The 25682-nt window shown below is 34.7% G+C and overlaps 2 protein-coding genes across 3 annotated transcripts; one reads left to right on the plus strand and one right to left on the minus strand.

Annotated features, from left to right (window-relative positions):
• Positions 1-3886: 3886 nt before the first annotated feature.
• LOC18015269 (probable lysophospholipase BODYGUARD 3) lies at positions 3887-7193 on the minus strand. The gene is made up of 5 exons (XM_006396959.2): positions 6877-7193; positions 6177-6535; positions 5690-6012; positions 5231-5436; positions 3887-4338 (listed from the first exon to the last, which is right to left on the minus strand). Exons 1-5 carry the CDS (start codon positions 7140-7142, stop codon positions 4014-4016), a joined length of 1479 nt encoding a protein of 492 aa, XP_006397022.1. The 5' UTR covers positions 7143-7193; the 3' UTR covers positions 3887-4013.
• Positions 7194-18368: 11175 nt separating this feature from the next.
• Positions 18369-20099, plus strand: LOC18015270 (DAR GTPase 2, mitochondrial). Of its 2 annotated transcripts, none has more exons than XM_006396960.2 (7): positions 18369-18539; positions 18644-18829; positions 18930-19080; positions 19171-19241; positions 19372-19468; positions 19574-19764; positions 19843-20099. In XM_006396960.2, exons 1-7 carry the CDS (start codon positions 18369-18371, stop codon positions 20095-20097), a joined length of 1122 nt encoding a protein of 373 aa, XP_006397023.1. In that variant the 3' UTR covers positions 20098-20099. The 2 variants fall into 2 exon arrangements, with proteins under 2 accessions (XP_006397023.1, XP_024010134.1); XM_024154366.1 differs by having other exon boundaries at positions 18380-18539; positions 18948-19080.
• Positions 20100-25682: the final 5583 nt, after the last annotated feature.

The raw sequence follows: 25682 nt of genomic DNA on the forward strand, positions 1-25682 counted from the left end.
ACAAAATCAATAAATAATAAAAACAAATAATAAATAATAAATATTATTAATAATGTTTTTTTACTTAAAATTTCGTTCCTCAACAAATATATATAAAAAAATTCCCGCCAAAAACATACTAATTTTTTTTTTTCGCAAGAATGTGAAATTTCATTTTTACCGGATTTCTGCTAAAAACGTAAAATATCAACCTCCCATCAAAACATAAAGTCTTATTATCCCCCTAAAATGTAAAATCATTTTCTCTTAAGAACGTAAATTCTAATTTTCTTTCCAAAAACGTAAATCTTGATTTTTCTGGCCAAAAACTTAAAATCTTATTTTTCTGCCATAACTGTAAAATTCTGTTTTTCCGCAGCGTAAAATCGCATTTCCCGCCAAAAAAAATAAAAATAAATCATGGTTTTTTAGCAAAACAACATAAAATCTTTTTTTTTTCTTATAAAAACATAAAATCTTTTTTTTCGTGTAAAAACATCAAATCTCATTTTCGCCAAAAAGCTCAAATCTGTTTTTCCATAAGAACGTAAAATCTCATTTTCTCGCCAAAATATATCCTGATTTTCTGCCAAAAAAAATTAAATCTATTTTTCCGTAAAGATCATCAAATCATGTTTTCCTATCAAAAACGTAAAAGTCCATTATCTTGTCAAAAGCATAAATTATTTTCACACCAAAAACGTCATATCTTATTTTTCAGTCAAAAACATAAAATCTTGTTTTCTGCCAAAACGAATATTCTGTTTTCTGACCAAAAATAAAAAAATTTTATTTTCTGCCAAAAACGTAAAATCATGTTTTTTTCAATAAAGCAAAATTGCATTTTTTTTCTTCTTTCCCCATCAAAAATGTTATTGCATGTTTTCATTTACTTTTTATATTAGTGTATTTTTAAATTTATAAAAAGCATCTATTAAATTTAAATATTTCATGAAAATAGAAATCTATAAATTTTAAAATAAAATTTGTTATAAAAATATATATTTCAAAAAAGTTATAGATGTCGAAATTGATAATTTGTAAATTATTTAGTTGTATATAAAGAATTAAATTAATATAATTTAAGATTTGACTAAAATTATAAATTTAAAATTAAATTAAAGAATTAATATTTTATTCATTCTCTTATTAAAACATCTAGATGAAGATATAACTTCAGATTAAAATGATCAAACAAATAAAGCTTCATTGAGATGTATATTATCCAAATAAACAACCCAGATAAAAACAAACATCAATTAGATAAATTATCTAGATGAATCATTTAAATTGATTATCTAGATGTAAATGACAAATGAGCAAATCAACATGGCTTTAGTCGTAAAACAACAATGAAGAAACTGTGGCTGATTTGTTCACATCTTAGTTTTGTCCTTGAAACATAAAGATTGCATCACAAATCTAAGGCGCAATGATACAGCCGTTGATTTGGACTTTGGAGCCTTTCCAATTCATGATTCATAACAAATAGGGCCAATTAATGCGATGCGAAATGAAGCTGACCTTTTTGGGGTCTCTCTCTTTAATAATGTTTGTGTGATTATGTTTCTCCGTTCAATCATTAATCCTTTGAAACTGAAAAACTGTAACGTTAAAAACAAAATACCCGTTCTAATGGGCCTGCGTATTTCGATTTCAAACTTATATATATATATATATATATATATATATATTTTTGGATCCATTTAATATAGATTATGTTGGATCCCATCTAATATTAATTGGATTTCAACCACAAAAGAAAAAAAAATAACTCAATATATATAATTCAAGAAACAGATAGAAGTCCAAGGTCTTGTGGTCGAAGAATCTGAGACGTAACACGTTTTAAGATCGATGCATTTGCTATGCAAAATTCCAACACATTATTCTTAGACATTTACATGGATTTGGGCATTTGTTTATGGCCTATTTGAATACCCAGAAAGAGGATCTATCTATGAATTGCACTTCTGGATTAGTCTAGACCTTTTATAGGTCTGAGAGTTACCCTGAGTTATAAGAAAATAAAAAATACTTACAAAATAGTATATCGAATCTTAGATACATTTTTGTATTATTAAAAGTACTGACTATAATTGGGAAAATCATTGTATTTTCTTTGATATCTTAGTCTTAAGTTAAACTGTTAAATTAATCTAATCTATAGGAGATATTAAGCGATTATTTATACGAAAAACTGATAATGTAGTTATAGATATAAAAACCTATTTTTTACCTTCCAAAGCCTACTAACATTTTTTTTTCTACGATTACTCGGACAGATCAGCCAGAAATAAACTATAGAAAAAAATTGATTCGCTAGAGTTGAAGAAGTTTTTTTTCTTTTTTTTTTTTTTTTTTTGAGTTGAAGAAGTTTCGGGCTGAAAAGCTGTCTAACCAGAAAGACCTACTTCTTACTTTCTGGTCGTCTCCCTTTAGGATTTCCGTCGTATAAACTGAAACTCGACTACCCTTATCAATTCACTAATCAAAAGACTCAAGGTCTGTGCTCTTCACCTGTTCACCTGCTCTCTTCACTTGCTTAGCAGCCTCACTTGGAAGGTGTGCTGCATACTCCTTCCTGCTTGCTCTTGGCCTTGGCTGCTTAGAGACATCCCTTTAGTTCGTGGGGTTGTGGAAGATGCTGAGAAAGAGGAATGGTCCATGAGCAGTTTTCATCTCCCTGAATCTGCTGGCCTTGATTTCAACGTCATGGATATCTTTTCTACAGGCGAGATTTGCTTGGTTCCAAAAGAGTTGTCAGATCCGTTTTGTCTTTTCTATTACAATTTGAAAGGGAGCAGCATGAGAAGTGTTATAATTGAAGGACTGCGTGCCTGTTCCCGAGCTTAAGCAAGCACAACTGTGACTGTTTCAGATCATTATGAGAGCCACATATTCTTAAAAACTTAAAGTTAATTTTGGGGTTTTCTTTATAGATTTATACTTATATATTTATAGAAACAGAACTTTGTTTTGATAAGCACCAATCTTCATGTTTGGAACTTATAATTTATTTTCCAGTGATTTTTTGGCACATTTTTTGACGATTATTCTTGAGAATCACCAAGATTCATGGTGTTCTGAGAATCACCAAGATTCTTGAGAATTAACTAGTGAGTTTTTTTTTTTAATTACTAAAGTTGGGTGGAACTTGTTATAGGTGCACCTCAATCAATGATATCTATACCATTGCCCTATTATTCAAACATTCCAGCGTAAAGTCATATTAAGTTTATCACATCCTTTTGACTCTCCTGAAAATGTCACAAAAGTAATATTGAACGAAGTATATAAAAATTGCAAAGAGAGTCACAATATTATGGTCAGTTGGTCACAATGGTTTATCCTTCTGTTCTGTACTATACAGAATTACAGATGATACAATATCACGAGTCATGACCACTACTTACAATACAATTAGATCTTAATATGTATGCTCCTAATAATCTAAATATCACAACAATAGCTTATGGCATATGATATGGGCTCTGTCGAGTAAATGAAACACTCTTGCCTCCATCTTTTTGTTTTAGAGTTAAAGGATTCATTGCAGCGATGATGTAATAACATCAATGAGATATGGATCTTCCCTGAAGTGAACTCAAACATAAAGCATGCGTTGTTCCAGCCGGTTGGGAAGGAGATGATCACCATCTTGCATTTTCACTTGCACAACCATATCAAGGAAGCAAACACGAAGACAAAGGATGGTTTTGTTATGGTTAGAATGGATCAGTCTTGTATTATATCAAAGCACTGCCTTAGATCATATATTCGATTCGTAGAATTATATAATGGCCAAAAGCATTCGCTAGTCCTTAAATCACATAACCAAGTCATGATAATAATAAACAAAATAGAATTATTATTATTATTAACCATCTCTTTTCTTTCTTCTCAGAGCATCAAACTCAATAAATAATAACGGAGCAGCACAAAGCTTTAAGTACTTAAAATCACTCAAAAGGGTTTCGGGGTTTCGCTTTGAAACAACCATTTTATTTATATCAATATACTTAGCTAGCAAATCACAAACTTGAAGTTTGCCAAATCTCCTCGAGCTCTCTAGCAAAATCTTGCTGTCTTCCAACAACTAAAGTAATGTGATCTTTGCTCTCAACAACCTTAACTCGTGCTCGAGGAACCCGACTTTGAACATTGTAACTACACTCAACAGGTACGACCTCATCGTCTCTCCCATGGAAGATGAAGACATTGCAATTCATTTTATCTCGTACCATGTCCAAATAAATATCGAGTTTGCTCCCTATTCCACATATTATGTTGTGTAGAGTGTGCCACGCTGCGTTATGCGTGTGACACATAAAACCTTCTATTAGAAAGTTTATTGTCCTGCAGTTGAGAAATATAGTTGAAGAAATTACACAAAATCGTGAAAGTCTTGTTTTAAACAGATTATCCGATCATTAAATATATAGATTGCAGAGTTTCACATGCATGATGAATGTCAAAAAAGAAACAAACAAACAAGAAAACTATCAATGATAATTCTGAAAAAATTGCACATCCTTTATGTTGTAATTTTTAGTTTACTTCAATTTTTTTACTCGCTTGTTTTATTGTTTTTTTAGGTTTTGCTTCATAGGATTATATTCTAGGGATCTGATCTATTATTTACATCTTTTATTATTCTAATACAATTATGTCTCCAACCACTAATTCTATTTAAAAATTGTCTATAAGTGGAAACTAAATAGTAATGACATATTGCAAAGTCACGTTCCAAACACACGTTACTATAATTTTCTCTTACTCACTCGCTTATTTTCTTAGCTTTTATGTCGGAATCTTAATGGTTTCTAGTTTCTACTTAAGCTATAGGGATCTGATATTATTAGTTATTCTTATTGTTCCAATTAACTTCAACCTTAGATATAATAGAGTTGATTATATGCCATAGATATAGAATAGCGATAATCATAAATAATTGCACACTATAGATAGAATAGAGTTAATAATACCATAAATAGGCATGACACAATGCAAAGTAACATTCAAAATGCTCCAATCACTAGTAGGTTGGTTAGGTTGGAAATTTGGAACTCAATATTAGCTATTAGCTTACCTCTTCATCGTTAGGTTGCCTAAGTCTTTTTATTTTCCTCTTGTGTCAATATATTTCTAGCTATATGTAATTTGTAGATAAAAATTTACGCCATTTATATCTTACCTATATTTATTTTAATATCAGTACGTTAATAAAATTTAATGAAAAATTAGATACCTATTATTACGGGTGATGAGTTTGGCAAGAAATTGCCAAAGACGATGGTTCTTGCAAATGAGGAGACAAATCGTTCGGCTAATGTGTTCATACCAACACGCCATCGACGCTCCAAATGCCATCGGTGGCCAAACCCGCCGGGGCGCCACTTTCCTCATCACATACTGCCTTGGCTCCGCCTCCGACGCCGGCACCGGATGGTACGGCTTCGCCATACATGCACACGTGTCAAACTTTAGTAAATCTTATATATATATATATATATATATATATATATATATATAAATGTTACCAACTTTCCACATGCATGCTCGTGTGACAATTCAATTACTTATATCAATAGGTCAAGATACATGAATGCGTATAGTCCTTTGGGCTCTTTCGTATTTATATTGATTAATAAAGTAACTCATTTTTTATTATATATGAATATGAGGCAAATTAATTGAGTTAACTAACCGGAGCGAGGAGGGTTAGTGACTTGATGGAACCACCGTGCCTAGCGACTAAGCCAAGAGCCAAGATGCAACCCAAAGAGTGAGCCACAATGTGGAACGACTTCAAATTGTGTTTAAGCAGTACCGATCTCTCAATCATCTCCACATGCTCTCTCATCGTGTAAAGTGAATCCGTAGGCTTAGGGCTCTTCCCAAACCCTAAAAGATATACGGCAAACAGTCTATAATTCGAATTCGACAAGCTAGGAAAAACCGTCTCTGTCCAAAACGCCGATGAAGATATAAAGCCGTGGATGAACAACACGTTGTCTTTCTCGGTATTGCCTATGAAAATGTTACAACTTAAAAAATATCATTAATCATATACTACTAAAAGAAAACATCCAAATTTGTAAGTAAAAAATACAAGAAATTACTATGTAACGATAGATGTACTTTTATTTTTATGGTTATGTTAGTTGAAATAATTAAAACTAAAATGTGAATACCTTTTGGGAATTGAGTTTTGACAAAGAGGGACTGATCTTTGACACAAGTAGAGGTCCAACACGTACAAAAACCACAATCACAATCCGACCATCTCGAGACTTGTCGATTCAAATTATGCGGTTTAATCTTGCCTTGAAGCATTTCAACGACGGTGAAGCTTACCGTCAACCTCGACTTCATCGTTCTCCCTTTCCTCTTATTACTCGTCTTCTTCTCGCCACACCCGGAGTTTGATCGAGTCACATTCACTAACCGTTTTGTGAAATCGTTAATGGAGAGCTTAGAGAGGTGAGATAGAAGAGAAGGACGTGAATAAAGAGTCTCTGAGATCTCCTCCAGCTCAATCTTGGAACGTCCGCTACAAGAAAAACCGGCCGGTTAAGTTGGTAAACCAAATTAAGAATTAATTGATTTGTTTTCTTCTACTCCTAGATTGCGTTTTCTTAATTAATTAGTGACGGTATTGGTTTCTTGAAAATGCAAAAGGGAAAATACGTGTGAGAGAAATCAAAGTTCTTTTTTTTCATACATTTTTTCAAGATTTAATAAATATAGTAACAAAAACAAAAACCTAATGAGAAGATTCTTGGACTCTTACGTTGTTGTTGAACAAACAAGCCACGTTTGCTCGAAGTAATAAAATACCATTTTTTTTTTGCAAAGAATTAAACGCCTAGAAAATAAAATAGAAATGAATACCTAAGTTGTTGAAGGGGAGAAACATTGAGAATCTTGGATTCGGCATGGTTATGAGATACGAGGATGTTTCCTTTTGTGGTGGTGATGAGTTCCTTGGGTGACAAGCAATAGCAAGGTTTCCACTCTGCTTCGAGGAGATAATCAGCAGTTTTGTAGAGAAGACAGAGGAAATAATCGACGATGTCTAAGAGACAAAACACAACGAAGCTCACGACCTCGTTCACCCATCTCCCTATTGATGCTGTTCTTGTCTTCATCGCACCCATGCATGAACTTTTAACTTAGATTATATTCACATGTACCTCTCTCTCTCTCTTTCTCTCTCTCTCTTGTATATATAAGAAGAAATAACTATCTTTGAAGTTGTTCTTCACGCATAGCTGTGTATATATAATATATGGTACTCTCTCTCTCTCTCTCTCTATATATATATATATATATATCTATGTTAGAAAGTTAATATATAAGAGGAATCTATGGAGGGATATGGGGAATAGTAACCCGAGGGTTATATAGGCACCATATAGTCTATGTTATATATGATATTATAAGGTGGGAAATTGAGAAAGAATGGGAGTGTCAACAAATAAAAATAGGGATAAAGAAATGGGAAAATAACAACGTGTGGTTGTGGATATTTTTGGACATTTTGAAATTGGGTATTCGAATTTTACGTATACGAATCTCCAATTTCCATTCAGGTAGTACTCCCGACACTTATATTATATTATGACACCATCAAAAATGATGTTTCAATCGGTTTCTGTTCCACACTTTGCTAGATGACCAATCATCTGTAAATGACATGAACTAGTTGTGCTCAACCCCATGAAGACAATCTAAGAAATTAGGTATACTGACAGTAGCTCTCTGTTCTTTTTTTTTTTTGTGCGTCGAAGTTTCCTTGTGAGATTCTAGCATTTTTCACCCTTTAAGGCTTTCTATGTGTATGAAATTATACTGAGGTGCATTTTTTCTGTTGAAAAAGTTCTCGAGCACATGAAACACCTTCTTAGCTTCATGTTCATATCTTGAGACGTCTATATACATTGAGAACCATGGTAAAATTAAAGAGAGACAATATTTGATAGTGTGTACCTTTCTGGATTTTTTTTCTGTTGATCACTTTATATAAAAAAATATCTGAAGCGACAACCAATATATATATATAACTATTGAGGTTGAGGATGATCAGATCAGCTAAATTGCATTTACAAAGTGTTGGATAAGCTTTGGTCATTACTTAGGGTCCAAGTCTTTTAGCAAGTCGGTTAGAAGAAAAAGAAAAGTTTCAAGTAAATCCTAAGTAAATTAGGATAAGGAAAAGTGTTAAGGAAAATGACTTTGCAATGTAAGGGTTTTAATGACGTCGCATTAAGATCAAAAGAGAGATAAGAGTTATTGTGTTTAGTTTTTGAGATAAGTTTTCTAAGCATCAATAAAAGAAGTTCTCTTAACAGAGTTCTATAAGTGTTTATGCGATTATATTTGGTATCAAGGCTTGAGTTAGAAGCGATCCAAACCCTAATCGTATAAACACAAAGATTATACGATACACGGAGATGGGAGACGTATTCCTATCACCTCAAACGAAGTAATCATACCTTCTTCGATACAGTGCCAGATGTTGACCGCAACAAACTACACGGTGTGGGCAATAAAGATGAGGGTACTACTCCGAATTCACAAAGTCTGGGAGACGATCAAACCAGATTCAACCAACGCTGCCAAATTTGACATCGCCACGGGCCTGTTGTTTCAAGCATCAAAGTCCCTTGTTTTGCAGAGCAAGAAACATCAAAGGGCATATGGGATGCGATCAAATCACGAAACCTAGGAGCAGATCGCGTCAAAGAAGCTCGACTTCAAACACTCATGTCGAAAGAATAAAGATGAAGGATTCAGACTCAATAGATGACTTCTCGGGAAAGTTATCGGAGCTCACCTCAAAAGCAGCATCGCTTGGAAAGAAGATAGAGGAACAAAAGCTTGTAAACAAGTTCCTAAATAGCTTACCAAGACAAAAGTTTATCCACATCGTAGCTTCTCTTGAGGAAGTACTGGACCTGAAGACAACAAGCTTTAAAACATATAAAGAAAGGATTCTCGATGATGATAATCAAGGAGATATGTAGGGGAAGTTGCTGTACGCGAACTCAGAAAAAACTAGTTCCGGCTCAAGAAGGAGAGGACGTGGAAGAGGAGGCAGAGGAAGCAGAGGACGAGGCAGAGGTGGAAGGTTTAATTCACAAGAGAGAGCATCAAACCAAAACGATCAGACAAAATTAAGAAAGAAAGACAGATTGAAGGTTATTTGCTACAGATGTGATAAACCAGGTCACTTCGCCTCAGTTTGTCCGGAGAGAGCACAGAAAACACAAGAGACAAATATGGTGGAGACGGAAGAAGCTGTCGAAGCACTGTATATGCATAAAGCCGACGAAGCACTGTATATGCACAAAGAGAAACTAATTCCAAAGAACTTCGAAGCTAACAAAGAAGAAGAAGGAGTTTGGTATCTCGACAATAGAGCAAGTAACCACATGACAGGAAAAGAAGGAAACTTCTCCGAGTTAAACAGAAATATCAAGGGTAAAGTCAAGTTCGGTGATGGTTCTTGTGTTGAAATAGGAGGTAAATGATCCATCCTTTTTCAAAGCAAGACAGGAGAGCAAAGACTTAGTCACAGATATTTACTATATTTCTGATCTCAAAAGCAACATCTTAAGCTTGGGACAAGCTACAGAGGCCGGCTGCGATGTGAGAATGAGACAGGACTATCTGACACTCCATGATCCACACAGGAAACTACTCGCTAAAGTCACAAGGTCTCTAATCGGCTTTACAAAATAAAGCTAAAAATTGGAAAACCTGCGTGTCTACAGTCGAAGGTGGAAGACAAGACATGGAGATGGCATGCTAGATTGGGACATATCAGTTTCAGGACGATGAAAGCTATGTCTCAAAACGAGATGGTTCATGGACTACCAGAAATCCGAGAAGAGAAGGAATTGTGTGAATCATGTGTAGTAGGCAAGCAAACTCGACACTCCTTCCTAAAGACAGCTGCGTTTAGAGCGTCTAAACCCTAGAACTACTTCATGCGGACCTGTGTGGTCCAATAACATGATATGAGCCAAACTGGAGCCGTTGTTAACGTGAGAGAGAAAAAGAGATTTAAGCAAAGCTTCCTTTAACCCAAGTCTCTCTTGGATAATTAGGTTAATTGTTGGAAGTTAAGTTCTTTATTGAATAAGAGAGCCATATATATAGGCTCTGCTACAATGACATAAACTAAATTAAAAAGGAAAAGGTCTTAAGACTTTGTAAAACCAAAAAGGAAAAACACCAAACTTATTTCTATTGCAAAGAGAAAACACCTAAACTTAATTAGCCTACGGTTGTATCATTACTCCCCTCCTCGACTAGGAGCTTGTCCTCAAGCTCCACTTCTGTATATGACTTCAGCCTTTAGCAGCTTCTCCGCGTTCTCTCACAAATTTCTCTAGGTCCTCTTCTTCGAACAGTTTGTCCTCTTGATCCTCTCCGTACATAACTAGCATTATATGAAAGATAACAGGGGTACAAACATGATCTCGCGTAAGAGCTCATCGCAATTGAAACAAAGTCCTTTTGATCGTCTTTCTGCCATTTCTGCCCTTGTTAACTTCTTCCAATACTGTTTTTGTGAAGTATTTCTGCTTCGTCTTGTTGAGCCATTTGAGTCAGTAGAGCTTCCATGTCTTTCGCGTTGTTCTCTGTCTCTTTTGGCCAAGTTTTTTGGACTAAGTATCCAGCTAGTGGAGCCATATGTCCTCTAAACGTCCTTGTTTGTTTATCACCATCTTGTATTCATTATCCCGAGCATACTCTATTGCTTCGAAAATAGTCTCAGGACGTAGATACTCTACTTCTTTCCGCAAGTTATCTGTTAATCCAGCGCAAAACTGCCACAGTTGTTGGTCGCCCGTTAGTCTTTTTTTTTTCGACCAAGACATTCTTCAAATTGGTTACAATATTCATCTAATGTTCCAGTGTGCCTTAAATTAGACAACTCTCCCACTGGATTCACAGAATCTGCTTTCCCAAAATGACTCTTGCAAATTCTCTTGAATTCGGACCATCCGAGTCTGTGTGTGACCAGTCGTCGTAAGTTGTTGTTCCAATGATACGCCCGCCCAGTTAAAACGAATGTTGCCTGTCAAACTTTTGCATCATTATTGTACACTCTCTGATCCGCAAAGTAATCATCGCACTTTTGCAACCTGGGTCTGATACCAAATTGATATGAGCCAAAGATTTCGACTTCGATCTAATAACTGGAGCCGTTGTTAACGTGAGAGAGAAAAAAGATTTAAGCAAAGCTTCCTTTAACCCAAGTCTCTCTTGAAGAATTAGGTTAATTTTTGGAAGTTAAGTTCTTTATTGAATAAGAGAGCCATATATATAGGCTCTGCTACAACGACATAACCTAAATTAAAAAGGAAAATGTCCTAAGACTTTGTAAAACCAAAAAGGAAAAATACCAAACTTAATTCTATTGCAAAGAAGAAACACCTAAACTTAATTAGCCGACGGTTGTATCATAATACCACCAACCATAGCTCACAATAAGTACATATTTGTGATCATTGATAATTTTTCAAGATATATGTGGTCTATCCTTCTAAAGGAAAAAAGTGAAGCATATGAAAAATTCAAAGCATTCAAAGGTCTGGTGGGAAAGGAACTAGGGAAAGCAATCCTGACTCTAAGAACATATAGAGGAGGGGAGTTCACTTCAAGGGAATTTCTGGAGTTCTGCGAACAAAGTGCGATTAGGAGGCATCTCACTGCTCCATATACACCTCAACAGGATGGTGTAGTAGAGAGAAGAAACAAGACCTTAAGGAAGATGACAAGGAGTAGTCTCAAGGCTATGAAGGTGCCAAACTATCTTTGGGGAGAGGCGGTTCGTCACTCAACTTACATCATCAATCGAGAACCTACAAAAGCCCTTAAGAACATGACACCTTATGAGAGCCTGAAAGAAAGAAAACCAAGTCATTGTCACCTCAGAGTATTCGGGTGTTTAGCTTATGAAAAGGTGGAAACAAAAAACCTTAAGAAGCTAGATGACAGGTCGCAATCACTATTACACCTTGGGCGTATAGTAGCCAGGGGGCCGAGCAAGAGACCTCCAATAAGGTCAAACCTCTACTAAGTAAGCAGCTCCATTCTTGGCCTCCTGCGCTGGAAGCGAGACCCGAAGGGTGAGCTTCTGGCGGTTAGCTTCTAGAACTGATTGAGCCAGGATCCAAGGCATACAGATTGTTTAACCCAACAATACAAAGAATAGTGGTGAGAAGAGACGTAGTATTCGACGAGAAAGCAGAGTGCAACTGGAACAAAACGAAAGATGGTTCTAAGAGAGATCCAAGTATGTTTCAGATGAGGTGGGGAGAGATTATTGATACTGGAGAAGGGTCTGCAATAATCGGCTATGATCATGAAGAAGAAACTGAAGGAAACGGTGGGTGTCGAATGACACCATCAGCGGTATCGACCGACATTGGGTGTCGAGCAACACCATCAATGGTGTCGACCGACACTAATGAACACGAAACTGATCATACCGAAACTGATCAGGTTGACGTGAGCATTGCAGCAAACTCGCCTCAGCAGCAACAACCTTTGAGAAGGTCAACACGTCCTGTAGTAAGACCATGACACTTAGACGATTTCGTTTTGCAAGCATCGATAGAATGTGAGAATCTCTTGCTGCTAGTAAACGATGAACCAAGAACTTTGAAGGAAGCTAAAGCCTTATTAGAGTGAAGAAAAGCTTGCAGGGAAGAGATCGATTCTATCAACAAAAACAAAACTTGGTTTTTGGAGCCAAGTGGAGCAAAAGTCATCGGACTGAAGTGGATTTTCAAAATTAAAAGGAATGCAGATGGCACTATCATCAAATACAAGGCGAGGCTTGTAGGAAAAGGGTATGTGCAAGAATCTGGCATAGATTTTGATGAATTTTTTGCACCTGTAGCTCGCATAGAGACAATCAGATTGTTGATCGCCTTGGCAGCCTCTCAAGGATGGGAAATCCATCATCTAGATGTAAAAAAGCATTTTTACATGGATAGCTGAAGGAGGATATCTATGTGAGTCAACCAGAAGGATTTGAAGCTAAAGGTGAAGAGCACAAGGTGTACAAACTCTCAAAAGCTTTATACCGTCTAAGGCAGGCTCCTGGATCAGATTTTATAGGGCATGAGATTCAAAAGATGCTCAAAGGAGAATTCAGTGTATCACAAGCAAGAGGGAGATAACCTCATCATTGCCATATATGTCGAGGACCTCTTTGTAACATGTAATAGTCTTAAAGAGATTAAGGAGTTCAAAGCTGGTATGTCATCTAAGTTTGAGATGTCTGACCTGGGAAGACTCACCTATTACCTCGACATTGAAGTAGATCTGTCAAGGAAAAGATGGTATCGAAATCAAACAAGAAGCTTATACAAGAAGAATCTTGAAGGAAGCTGGTTTGGAAAACTGCAATCCGACTCAAGTACCTATGGAGTTTGGTCTAAAGTTTTCTAAGGCACAAGATGAAAAAGAAATAGACCCGACTAACTATAGGAGAAACGTTGGATGCTTGAGGTACTTGTTACACACTAGACCTGATTTAGTTTTTTGGTTGGTGTGGCAAGCATATATATGCAAAGTCCTCGCAAGTCACATGGCGAAGTAACGAAGCATATACTGCGGTATCTCAAGGGAACAAGTACATATGGTCTGAAGTTCACGCGTGAAGGGACAAATAAACTTGTTGGCTACAGTGATAGTAGTCACAACATAGATCCAGATGATAGGAGAAGCACTACAGGGCATATGTTCTACTTCGGTTCCTCACCGATCACATGATGTTCTCAAAAGCAGGACACAGTTGCACTTTCAACCTGTGAGGCAGAGTTTATGGCAGCATTAGAAGCAGCTCGTCAAGCAATCTGGCTCCAAGAACTCTTAATCGAGATTACAGGATGGAAATCTAATAAGATTGATAACCAATCTGCCATTGCTCTCACAAGAAACCCAGTGTTCCATGGCAGAAGTAAACACATTCACAAACGCTACCACTTCATAAGATAGTGCATTGAGAATGGACTAGTTGATGTGGAGCATGTACCAGGAGTTGAGAAGAAGGCTGATATTCTCACTAAGGCTTTGGCAAGGATTAAGTTTGCTGAGATGAGGAGCTTAATTGGTGTTGGAGAGATGTCCAAGATAGAGTCAAAGCTTAAGAGGGAGAATGTTGGATAACTTTTGGTATTACTTGAGGCCTAAGTCTTCTAGCAAGTCAGTTAGAAGAAAAAGAAAAGTTTCAAGTAAATCCTAAGTAGATTAGAATAAGGAAAAGTGTTAAGGGAAGATGTCCTATATAAGGGTCTTAATAAAGTCGCATTAAGATCAACAGAGAGATAAGAGTTATTGTGTTTAGTTTTTGAGATAAGTTTTCTAAGTATCAATAAAAGAAGTTCTCTTAACAAAGTTCTATAAGTGTTTATGCGATTATATACAAAGCTCAAGACAAATGTAGATATTAGAGAAGTCATGCTCCACACCATAACACCGGATGATGTTTGTGTGGAGGTGTTCAAACTCCACCAACTAGAATTCCACAAAGTTAAAATCTCTATAGTCTATGTGAATGCATTTTACAGCTCTTTCATGGTTCTCATAATTACCATGAGGGATGATATATCATATAATCCAGCATCTCTAATGAATTTCTGATTTACCAATTTTTTTACCTTATCACTCTTGTTGATATCATTTTTGACTTCATCTTCAACATTTATGTGGAGACGTATCTTTAATCATCCAGTTGGGTAGCAAATATCTATTCAAAGATGAGTATATGACTTAGAAACTCGCAAACTAATGAGCAGTCGAGTTCTTGACAATTCCAGGGAAAATGCATGAAACGGGGAAAGATCAGCAGCGGAAAGCATTTTATTAGATTTTATGGTAGCTATGACCAATTGCTGATGGGATCTAGCGTGACAACAAGACTTGAGATTGTTATAATTGGTCAAACTAATTATGTTTCTACACATGATCAGCTAGCAAATGTATTCACTTAAGCATTCAGGGACGAATCCTCTTAACACCAACGAGTCTGGAAAGACATGTGAAAGCTTCAGTGGCCAAGTAAATTAAATGGTATAAATTTGATTTCATGGGGAATCGATCTCTGGTCTAGATCAACATCAACATGACGATTCTCATCACAGAAGAGAACCACTCCATTACCACCACTTTATTCGAGAGAGAAACATAGTTTATACATGTTTATTTGCTTATGGTTTGTATAGATTATGATTGATATTAATCGTTTTATATAACATTATTGAGAAATATACAGGTTTATTCTGGACCTCATAACAAGCATAGCTCTGTATATATAACTTAATTGTTGAACTGAAAAATACTTTTTATAATAAATATTCCATTTCTATAACAGTATAGTATTCGTTTTTGTTTTGAGTTCTGTTTTGGTCAAGTCATCCCTATTAAGTAAAATCTGGTGGATCAATGAAAATGTGGTTTTCCATGTTAACGATTTTACTAAACATTTTGGTTGATCACGCTAACCGTTTAGATTAATCTGACATTTTTTTAGTTTCGTGACGCTATCTATTATCGATAGTTAAAATATAATTTCCGTCCACAAACCCAGTTTCCTAAAAACACAGGAAAACAAATTTTTATTACACTTGGTAAGCAATAAATAAATATTCATTCGTGAGTGGCTCCAAAAAAAACTCAGGTAACATATCAACGTGAAAGTTATAAGAACAAAAGATAATTACAACAACAACAAAAATCACAACTCATAAGAGCTAAAGCAAAATGTTTAGACTTTAGAGTCATTAAAGACACTATAAGAACAGGTAGGTGGCAGTTGAACCATCTTGTGAATGAAATCAAATCAGATTTTCATCAGAAATTGTTCCTTCTCCATGACTTGGCTTTATCATACTCACTCATTCATTCACATTCCAATAAAATTTCTCTTATTTATGTATCATTAATATATTTGTTTTCCACGTGATAAAAGTTTCTTGCTCGATTAATTATGTACTTACTAATCCAAGCTTTCTTATCTAACTACTTACACCTTTCGTCTTTCCCAAAGATACTAGCTAGGGAAAAAAATTTATTATAAGAAACTACCATATCAAATTTTTTTTTTTAATATATTAAGAGGTTACAATAAAAATATTTTGGAGACTATAATTTATGCTAAACAAGATCTTACTGGATCTTTACGACCTAGCGGTTGATGAGACTTTGATTAAAAAGCTTAAAACTTAAAAAGATTTATATTTCTTTGTTAAATATATCAAAACTCATGAACAAAATTAAAAATGAACGTCTTGATGATTAGAACCCACCAATACTACGTACATAAATATCTTTTGATTGATGAATCTCTTGAAACGTTCTTTGGTGAGTTGAAATCTATTTGTATATACACTTCATAAATCATAATTTAGGCGTACAAACATATATGATTTAATCTTTCATTGATGGTTATATAAATATTGCCAATACATCATGGGTCGTGCATGTTCGTAGGGAGGGCATCCTAACAAAACCAAAAATTTTAAATGCGTTAGGGATATGGAGATATCGAGTGGTCACTGTGACATTTCCCAAAACAAAGATACACTCTCAGACTCTCAGGCCTCACACTTTAATTTAATCATTTTTATGGTTCTATAAATCTATCTCAATCTGTAAATGGACAAAAAAATTGATATGACACCTAAACTTCGTTAAAACTTAATGATAATTAAAATTGGAATCAGAATCGAACGGTATGATACCACATATCATATTGTGTTTTATCTTGGATACTTTATTTATAAACTAAAAATTCAACAACAACAAAAGAAAAAGAATCAAAACCGAACTGAAATTTAAATGGAACACCTAAATTATTCAGTTGTTGAGAATGATGGAAAAATTAAATACTCAATGATGAAAAAAAGGAAATTAGGTCGAAAAAACCATAAAAATATCCACAAAACCTTTTCCCAAACTTGAAACTCATAACTATCAATCTTAGTAGTGAATCGAATATCACAAACTAATATTTTGTAAATTAATTTGTGCTATCTTAGCATAGTTTTATCTATTTGTGAAAAACATTGATAAATATTAATTTTTCCGAATTTTTACATATTTTATTTATTTAATTTTATAAAAAAGGAGAGTTTCTAGATTTTTAGGACTTCATCCTAAAAATAGTTCAAACGCATTTTTATGAAATGGATCAATTTACCAATTAATGGATAATAATCATTCATGATATATCTCGAGTTTTACTTCGAATCAAGTATGAACTAATGTTACAATCCATGCGTAAGTTCAGATTTGGGGTACATCTATTATATTAAAAACAGAAGCACTTTTAGTGTTTGTTTTCAAACACTCCCAAAACTTTTTAAAAAAATATTTTATATATATATAAATTTAATTCCAAAAAATAGATATTAATTTAGATAACTAAAATTTTCCTTAAATATATGTTATATCTATAGTCTATAGATATTAATTTAAATAGACTTCCTTAAATATAGGTTAGATTTATTTTAACATTTGAAATTTAAATAAGACTTTCAGAATAACACATATGACTAACAAATATTTTATTATATTTTTATGATTAACAAATATCTTATTATATTTTTTTATCATATTCTATCAGATTAAAATTTCACATATTGAAAATAAATAAATATTAATATTATATAATAATTTGATAGGACAAGTTAATTTTTTTTTATAATTATGGTCTTATGCAGATTAGGTTATCAAAGCAAAATTATTTCAAAATTAATAAATATTTATATTATAAAGTAATATAAACGGGTGAGTTAGAATTATGGTTTCATAGTTATGATATTTTTTAGATTAATAAAATGAGCGAATTGAAAATATATTTTTTAATAACGATCACTTTTTGATTAATAAAATAACCGGGTTAAAATTATGTTTTTATGATCATGGTGGTCATAATAATACTGAAAATAAAAAATATATATCTAAAAAAAATTCTTTTATATCACTTATTAAAAAATTATATTTATAAAAGAAACATAAATTAGATTATAAATTTTGATTAAAACAAAAATTTATGTGCGGATGTACGGGGTAAAATCTAGTATATACTAAATAGCGTTCGAACCAAAAAATAAGGTGGATACTAAATAGTTTTTTGTTCACGAGATTTTGGTCTCTAAAGTCTTAATTTAGAGATAAATCTCTCGTATATTAATTTCATCATAGTTTGTTTGACAAAAAAATAAAATAAAAAAAAAAAAATCTCATCATTATTAGTTCTAAGTAGTATGGGCTTCATATAGGCTCATATGGGCTCAAATTTTGTTTAGTATTTATGGGCTTTATCTTTCCCCGCGCAGATGCTATTTTGATTGAAAATGGCAACGGCTAAGACCTGGAAGATTTGGAGGGAAATCGGAGACGCCGTGGTTAATGCGTCGAGGAACCCTAACCGGAGATGGTACGGACCTCACATGGCCGCTTCGGTTCGAGCAATATCAGAACGTATACAGCTAGTCGATTTCGTACTCGAGATCAGAGACGCTCGTGTTCGTTTTCTTCTTTTCTTTTATTGTCTTCAAAGTGTTCGATTAAATGCCTCAAGGAACGAAGCTAAGATTTTTATTTTTTTTTTTTCTCCTTTTTTGTGTAGATTCCGTTGTCTTCTGAGTATGAGTTGTTGAGAAAGTTTCCACCTTTACCGTCAAAACGGATCCTTGTGTTGAACAAGATGGAGCTTGCGGATCCTTTGGAGTTGAACAAGTGGATGGATTATTTTGAGCAGAGAAATTATCTGTCCTATGCAGTTAACTCACATAATAAAGAGTGTGTCAAGCAAGTAAATCGAAAATTCTCTTTTAATTTCATCATCTTCAGTTTTTCTTTATAGCTAAGAAACTTAAAAGAAGACTCTTTTTTTTTTTCTTTTTTTTTTTCAGTTTCTCAATTTCTTGCAGAGCCAAGTTAGGGAACTGCACAAGTCAGGCCATTCTGGTCATACCACAACGATGATGCTCCTCGGGATTCCTAACGTGGGAAAATCCGCTCTCGCCAATTCTCTTCATCAAATCGGGAGGATTAGTGCTGCAGGTAAACTCTCTCTCTCTCTCTCGTATTATTTGATCGTTGCTCAGACTTTTCAGTTCTTTCATGATCAAATTTTGACATGTTCATTTGCAGAGAAAGGTAAGCTAAAGCATACAACAGTTAGTCCACAGCCTGGAGATACTAAAGACATTATGAGCTTGAAGGTTTGTTCCCTTACTTGAGACTCGTATTACATTTCTCAACAATTCAGTTTCTCTAGTCTTTATTACGTTCATGACACTTAGCTTATAGTGGTGCTAGTTTTAGTATGGTTAGAGAATTCTTGTGTTTCAGATCGGTAGTCATCCCAACGTCTATGTACTGGACACGCCTGGAATTTTCCCTCCTAGTCTACTTGATGCTGAGATCTGCTCAAAATTGGCTTTAACAGGTTTGATCAGCACTGTGAGTTATATTTAGCCTATAAGACTTTTCCTGTATTCTCATTCCAAGATAGTGCAGAGATCTTATCAGAGTGTCATTTTCACCAATGTAGGAGCTATCCCGGATGATATAGTTGGGGAGACAAAACTCGCACGGTTCTTTTTGACTATTCTAAACTCTAGCCATGAATACAAGAAATGGGAGAAACTTTGCAAATCTCAGGATTTCACAGAGAGTTTATCCAACGAAATCTCCACGTCTTATGTTCAACGTAAGAGGCAGTACCCAACAGATCATACACAGGTACCAGAACAAGAACAATACTACTCATGTATCTGTTTCATTTACTTGTATCAAAATACCTTTGTCCTCATTTTGCAGGATTTTATAGTTTACGATGTAAGGAGGGTTCTGTACGAGACAATTTCAGCGTTTGACGGAGACTTAGATGATGATATCAGCATGGGAAATCTTATAGAGACGCAGTTCGCTGCCTTGAGAACGGTTCTTAGGGTTACAGAAGAAGCAAGTGAGTTTGCTGATCTCAGAGTTGCTTCTAAGATATTGAATCTATATAGAACTGGTAGACTTGGGCATTACACTTTGGAACATGTTTCTGCTTCAGAAAAATCTTAACACACCACAAGCCTTTATAAGATTATGTGATTTTGCGATGATATCTGCATGGCGCTCGTTAGTTTTCAATGATTCAGTTATGCTTTCTTTGGTGTATGTTACTTCATAATCCGGTTTTCATTATAACAAAAAAAAGCTTCTTCAAGACTCTTGACCACAAATTAAATTGGAGAATGAGCTTCATGAACCAAGAGCTATATCGATCAAATCATATTCGTTTTCTGTCAAATTTGTGTGGTCATTAAAAAAAAAAAAATTTGTGTGGTCATGTTTCAAGATGATGGATTGCTAGAGTTTTACGTTCTCTGGCTTAAAACGTTTGAATCGATGTTAAATTATTATTAACTAAAGATTTGCAGTTTTGTCATCTATTTCAGCTTTTTGGTACAAGGAATCAATAAACTAAACAAATCACATGATCGTGAATGTTACTCAAAAAAAAAATGAATTAAAACAAAAACAGAAAAAAAAAATAACCGTAACAATAGGAGTAATAATAATACGATTTGGAGTATAGCTAGAAAAAGTCTTGATTCTACCTAAACCGAACCAATCACAAACGATTCTCTTCGTTAAGTTCCGGTACAAGACAACCAATTAACGGTCCAGTTTTCCAAAAGGAAAACATTAATCTTGTAGATTCAATAAAAAAGGAAATAACTAATTGACCAGTCAAATAACTAACAGTTATGAAATAAATCAATAACCAATAACTAATTGGTTGTGTTGTGGTGGAATAAGATGTCACAAACATAATTATTATTTGTTATGTGTATTAATATATTATTATAAACAATTTTAGAAATTTTATATATAAAAAAATCAATTTAAAATATAATATTATAAATATATAAACAAATATATAATTATATTTGTTATGTGTTAGTATGTTATTATTAATAATTTTAGAAAATTTTATATAAACAAATTATAAATCAATATAAAATGCAATATCAAATAGAAATAAAAATATGTTATTATAAAAAATTTAGAAACTTTATCCAAAAATACAATCTTAGAAATCAATTTAAAATACAATATTATAAAAAATTTGAGAATTATATAAAAATAAAATAAATTTCAATCAATTAATAAACTTTTTTGAATGGTTTAAAACTTGATATTAAAATTTAATATTTTATTATTTATGATATAATTATAACTTTAAATTATAAAAGTGGCACATGTTATCTTTATATCAAATAAAAATGAAGATGTTGACATTCATATGGAGAGAGTTGATCATCTTTTATATATAAGATGCGAATGAAACTTTGCGTTTTCGAATGTCTTGTAGAATGTGTGCTTAAATATTTTGTATTTGTAAATAACCCCATTTGTTAACGTCTTCTACCCGCATTGCAGATAGTCATTTCACTACAAGAAAGATCGGGTTTTACGTCGGCAGATATCGACGTAAAATCGACGTAAAATCGACGTAAAAGGGCATTTACATCGAATTAGCGACGAATGAAAAATCGTCGTAAAACAATCGTCGTAAAATAGAATTCGCTGTAACATCGTCGTAAATTTACCAACCCAGGGAAATCGTCGTAATATCGTCAGTAACTATTCGTCGTAAACTCGACGTAAATTTTCCAACGAAAGTACAACGAAATACGTCCATCATAAGAACGACATAAAATCGATGTAAAATTACATCGATTTAACAACGATTAGGAGACGACCTATTTCAATTAATTTTTTAATCATCGATGTTAATTCGTCGTAAATTTTCGACGTAGGTTCGACGTAAACATATTCGACGTAAATTCGTCGTTAAATGTTCGACGCTAGATCGACGTAAATTTACGACGAATTTACGTCGATTTAAAAATTAATTATTTAATTCGATTTTAATTTAATTAATGAATTTTTAAAATAATCAAATAATTGAAATTGAAAATAGGAAAAAAACATTTTAAATTAAAATTTAAATTCGAAAATAATTTATAAATAAAAGAAAAAAATTAAATACAAATTGTTTTTTACAAAAAAACCTAATCTACAATGTGATTTCATAATCGTCGAGGTTGAGATCGACGTCTCGAGGAGGCTCTCCGTCTTGGCCGTCCATCGCTGCTGGACCGTCGTTTCCCGTCTGCACTATCGGAGCCGAAGGCTGACCCTGCGTCTGCTGGTCCGATGGTCCACCGGAAGTACCACCGGCCTCAAAGATCCCTCGTGCTCGCCGTTGCCTCTCTCGGATTGCGGTGGCCAACTGCGGAACCGCTTCCGCAATGATGTCGAAGAGGCCGTGCATCTTGGTGAGCTCCTGCTTCTGGGCCACTTGCTCATGCCTGAGAGTGGTGATCTCAGCATTGTCCGTAGCAAGATCCTGGCGAAGATGACTCGGATCCTCCTGCATGCGAAATCCGGAAGCCGAGGCGGCAGGACAGTCTCTAATAGAGCCCATCCCTAAGGTACAGCCTTTCTTCTTCGGAGCAACCTACAAATGAAAATAAAAACGTTAATTAATTATTAAGTAATAAATATAATAAATTTTTAAAAATTTGAAATAGATCATACCTCCTCGAAAATCTGGTCTTGCTCAGCGACGGTCAACGGTACTTGGATAGTACCGTCAGGTGTGGCCTGGGTTTCCCGCTCGGCGATCCGCTGAATAGCGGCATTGTAGATCTCCTCTGACCGAGCGTCGACAAAGCTCCCGTCCCTCTTCCGGTGAGTGGTCTCGAAGAGCTTCGTCATTGGAGGAAGTTCTCCTCCGTTCTCCTCGGCCTACCAATTAATAAACATTAGTCAAAAATATTTAATAAATTATAGAAATAATTAAAAATGAAATAATAATGAAATAATTTATATTTAATTACTTACCATCATGAGACGTCTTCCCGCAAATGATAAGTGTGCGGGGTCACTAACTTCTGACCGTCAGGACCGACCCGGTTTCGGACGGCCGAACACTTAGCAGCAGTGGTTTGGGCATGCGGGTCCAGCCAGTACGCCTTCAACCCGTTCCAACACAAAGTGGACATGGAGCTCGGCTTAGCGTCGTCGCCATCGGTCTCCCACTTCCGCTTCCAATCGGAAACGGTGTTGACTAGGCGTTTCTGCGCCTTCAGCCGGAAAACTTCGCGGACTGTCTCGTTTATCCCGATGTCCCAGTTCCACCGTTGCTGCAAAATAACACAAAAAATTATATAAAAAATATAAAAGTAAGATTAAATTTAAAATAATTTGAAAGGATATAACGAAGATTTAAAAAACATTACCGCGAAGCACTTGTACCAGGTGTCGAACGTCTCTTGCGACACTTTGCTCCAATTGTAGTGCGGTTCAACGAAATGACTCTTAATTGTGTCGGAAACGCTCCGACCGACACTATTATCCAATTATTCATATATATAGAATTCATATTCGTCGTAAATTCGTCGCAGAGTTCCCACCGTACAACAAAGCGAATAAGACAAACACACGTGGCTGTATCTGGGCTTTGCGACGACTTTACGATGATCAGTGTTATTCGTCGTAAAATCGTCGTAATATTACGACGATTTTACGACGAACCGTATATATCATAAAAATTATAACGGCTGTGTATCCACATATGTCGTAAAATCGTCGTAATATTACGACGATTTTACGATAGCTTAGACCAAAACTGATGAAATTCAAAAATTGAAACATCCATAAGCACCTACAAGCATGTCTATACATCATATATGTGTTCTGTATAACTTTTAGCATGTTTAAATTACTTAATGAAGAATTTAGTAAGATTTAAGATAAATCCTTACATCTTCCCTAAATGTATATAACACCTTAAGATTACTTGATAAACACATATATGTCAAAATTTGAATTTTTTTTTTTTTATTAGAAAGGTGTTTTACCTTATCTGATGGTAAGCCATATCAATCTCTTCATCTAAATCCCCCCTGGACCTCAGGCTAGATTGATTATAAGATTTAAAGGTTACAGTTCGTCGTAAATTCGATGGTAAATTACGACGAATCACTCCCATTCGTCGTAAAGTCGTCGTACATAAAACACATATCTACAAGTTCTTTAATCTTGTACTACAAAACTTTATATAATACATCAGTTTACTCAGAGAAACACACCAAAAAACCATTCTGTAAGTTGGGAAAGCTAAACCCTATAGGGTTTAGGGTTTGCATGTTACGACGAATTTACGACGATTTCTAAATAATCGTCGTAAATTCGTCGTAATTGTCAACATATGTCCAAGTCAACACTTAAACAAATTCTCTTTTCAATAATTGTCTTCCATTTTTAAAACATTTAAATTTAAACAAATTTATCAAATTTGACAAATGTTACATTTAAACGTTCAAAGCATGCAATTAAATGTCAACATATTTAATTAGTCTTCAACATTTTCCTTGTTGTCCTCATCATCATCGTCATCATCACTGCTTGTTTGAAATTCGTCAGCACCTTCTTCAGTTTCGTCCCCATGGAGATCTTCAACTTGTCGATTACGTGGATCAATTAAAAGAACATTTTCTACAACATCAGGTTCTGTAATGTCGACACAATCATCTTGTTGCATTGGCGGGAGATCTACACCATCAATTATACCCCTTGGAGCAACTTTGACAACCGCCAGCCATGAAATTCCCGTACTCCGAACTCGAGGATATGGAACAAAGGTGACTTGTTCTGCTTGAGATGCAAGTATAAAAGGCTCGAACTTATTGTATCGCCGAGATGCGTTTACATCTACCACTCCGAATTTGTTAATACGCACTCCACGACCTACCGTAGGATCAAACCAATCACATTTGAATAGAACAGTTTCATTCTTACTAATCCGGGGTATTCCACTTCAATTATCTCTTTGATGATCCCATAAAAGTCTATTTCACCTCGTACACAAAATCCATAGTTTGTAGTTGCCCGTTGAGTGCCATGACTATAAGTATGAAAAACATAGCCACGTGTGAAATACATAGCTGAAGTAGTTATCTTCGAAATAGGACCAAGGAGCAACTCATGAAACCATACTGCATATGTCATGTCATCATGCTCGACCTGACCTTTTAACCACAATGCATAATGTTGGTCTTTCCGCTTGTTAATTTCATCTTCTGAAACACCGTCAATGCATTCTCGGACTTGACTGACAAAAGTGCTGAAATTTGAAAACATTGTTAAGGACATTTCGTCTATTCAATCAAAATATAATCATGCATGCTTATTTATATATATGTACCTCTCGTAAGGTGCCAATTCCTCGCAATTCAGAAGTATATATGTATGTGCGCTGTGGTAGTCCTGTTCGTTTGACCAACAAGTTTCTTTTAGTTTCCCACTTAGACGTCCAATTGGTGAGAATATATCAGGCACACCTTCTACTGCGTAACTTTGTCCTACACCCCCATCGTCGTAACGTCTTGGAGCCCGTTTGCGTGTACGAATCTTCAGAGCAAAATAATAAGACGTGAAATGAGAAGTTTCTTCTGTCAAACTTCCCGCCACGATAGACCCTTCAACTTTTGCTAAGTTTTTAGCCTTACCCTTTAAATGCTTCATAAATCGTTCAAACGGATACATCCACCTAAACTAAACAGGTCCTCCCAACTCTGCTTCATAAGGGA

The sequence above is a fragment of the Eutrema salsugineum genome, unplaced genomic scaffold (assembly GCF_000478725.1).
Source record: "Eutrema salsugineum unplaced genomic scaffold, Eutsalg1_0 scaffold_3, whole genome shotgun sequence".
NCBI lineage: Eukaryota > Viridiplantae > Streptophyta > Magnoliopsida > Brassicales > Brassicaceae > Eutrema > Eutrema salsugineum.

Excerpts from the sequence above, each read along its gene's own strand:
- LOC18015270 (XM_006396960.2), top strand. The coding sequence starts at position 18,369 with ATGGCAACGGCTAAGACCTGGAAGATTTGGAGGGAAATCGGAGACGCC. Across the intron at positions 18,540-18,643 it reads TCGAGATCAGAGACGCTCGT|ATTCCGTTGTCTTCTGAGTA; the intron begins GTTCGTTTTCTT and ends TTTTTTGTGTAG. Across the intron at positions 19,469-19,573 it reads CTCAAAATTGGCTTTAACAG|GAGCTATCCCGGATGATATA; the intron begins GTTTGATCAGCA and ends TCACCAATGTAG.
- LOC18015269 (XM_006396959.2), bottom strand. The coding sequence starts at position 7,142 with ATGGGTGCGATGAAGACAAGAACAGCATCAATAGGGAGATGGGTGAAC. Across the intron at positions 6,536-6,876 it reads TCTCCCCTTCAACAACTTAG|CGGACGTTCCAAGATTGAGC; the intron begins GTATTCATTTCT and ends TTTTTCTTGTAG. Across the intron at positions 4,339-5,230 it reads CTCATCACCCGTAATAATAG|GACAATAAACTTTCTAATAG; the intron begins GTATCTAATTTT and ends TCTCAACTGCAG.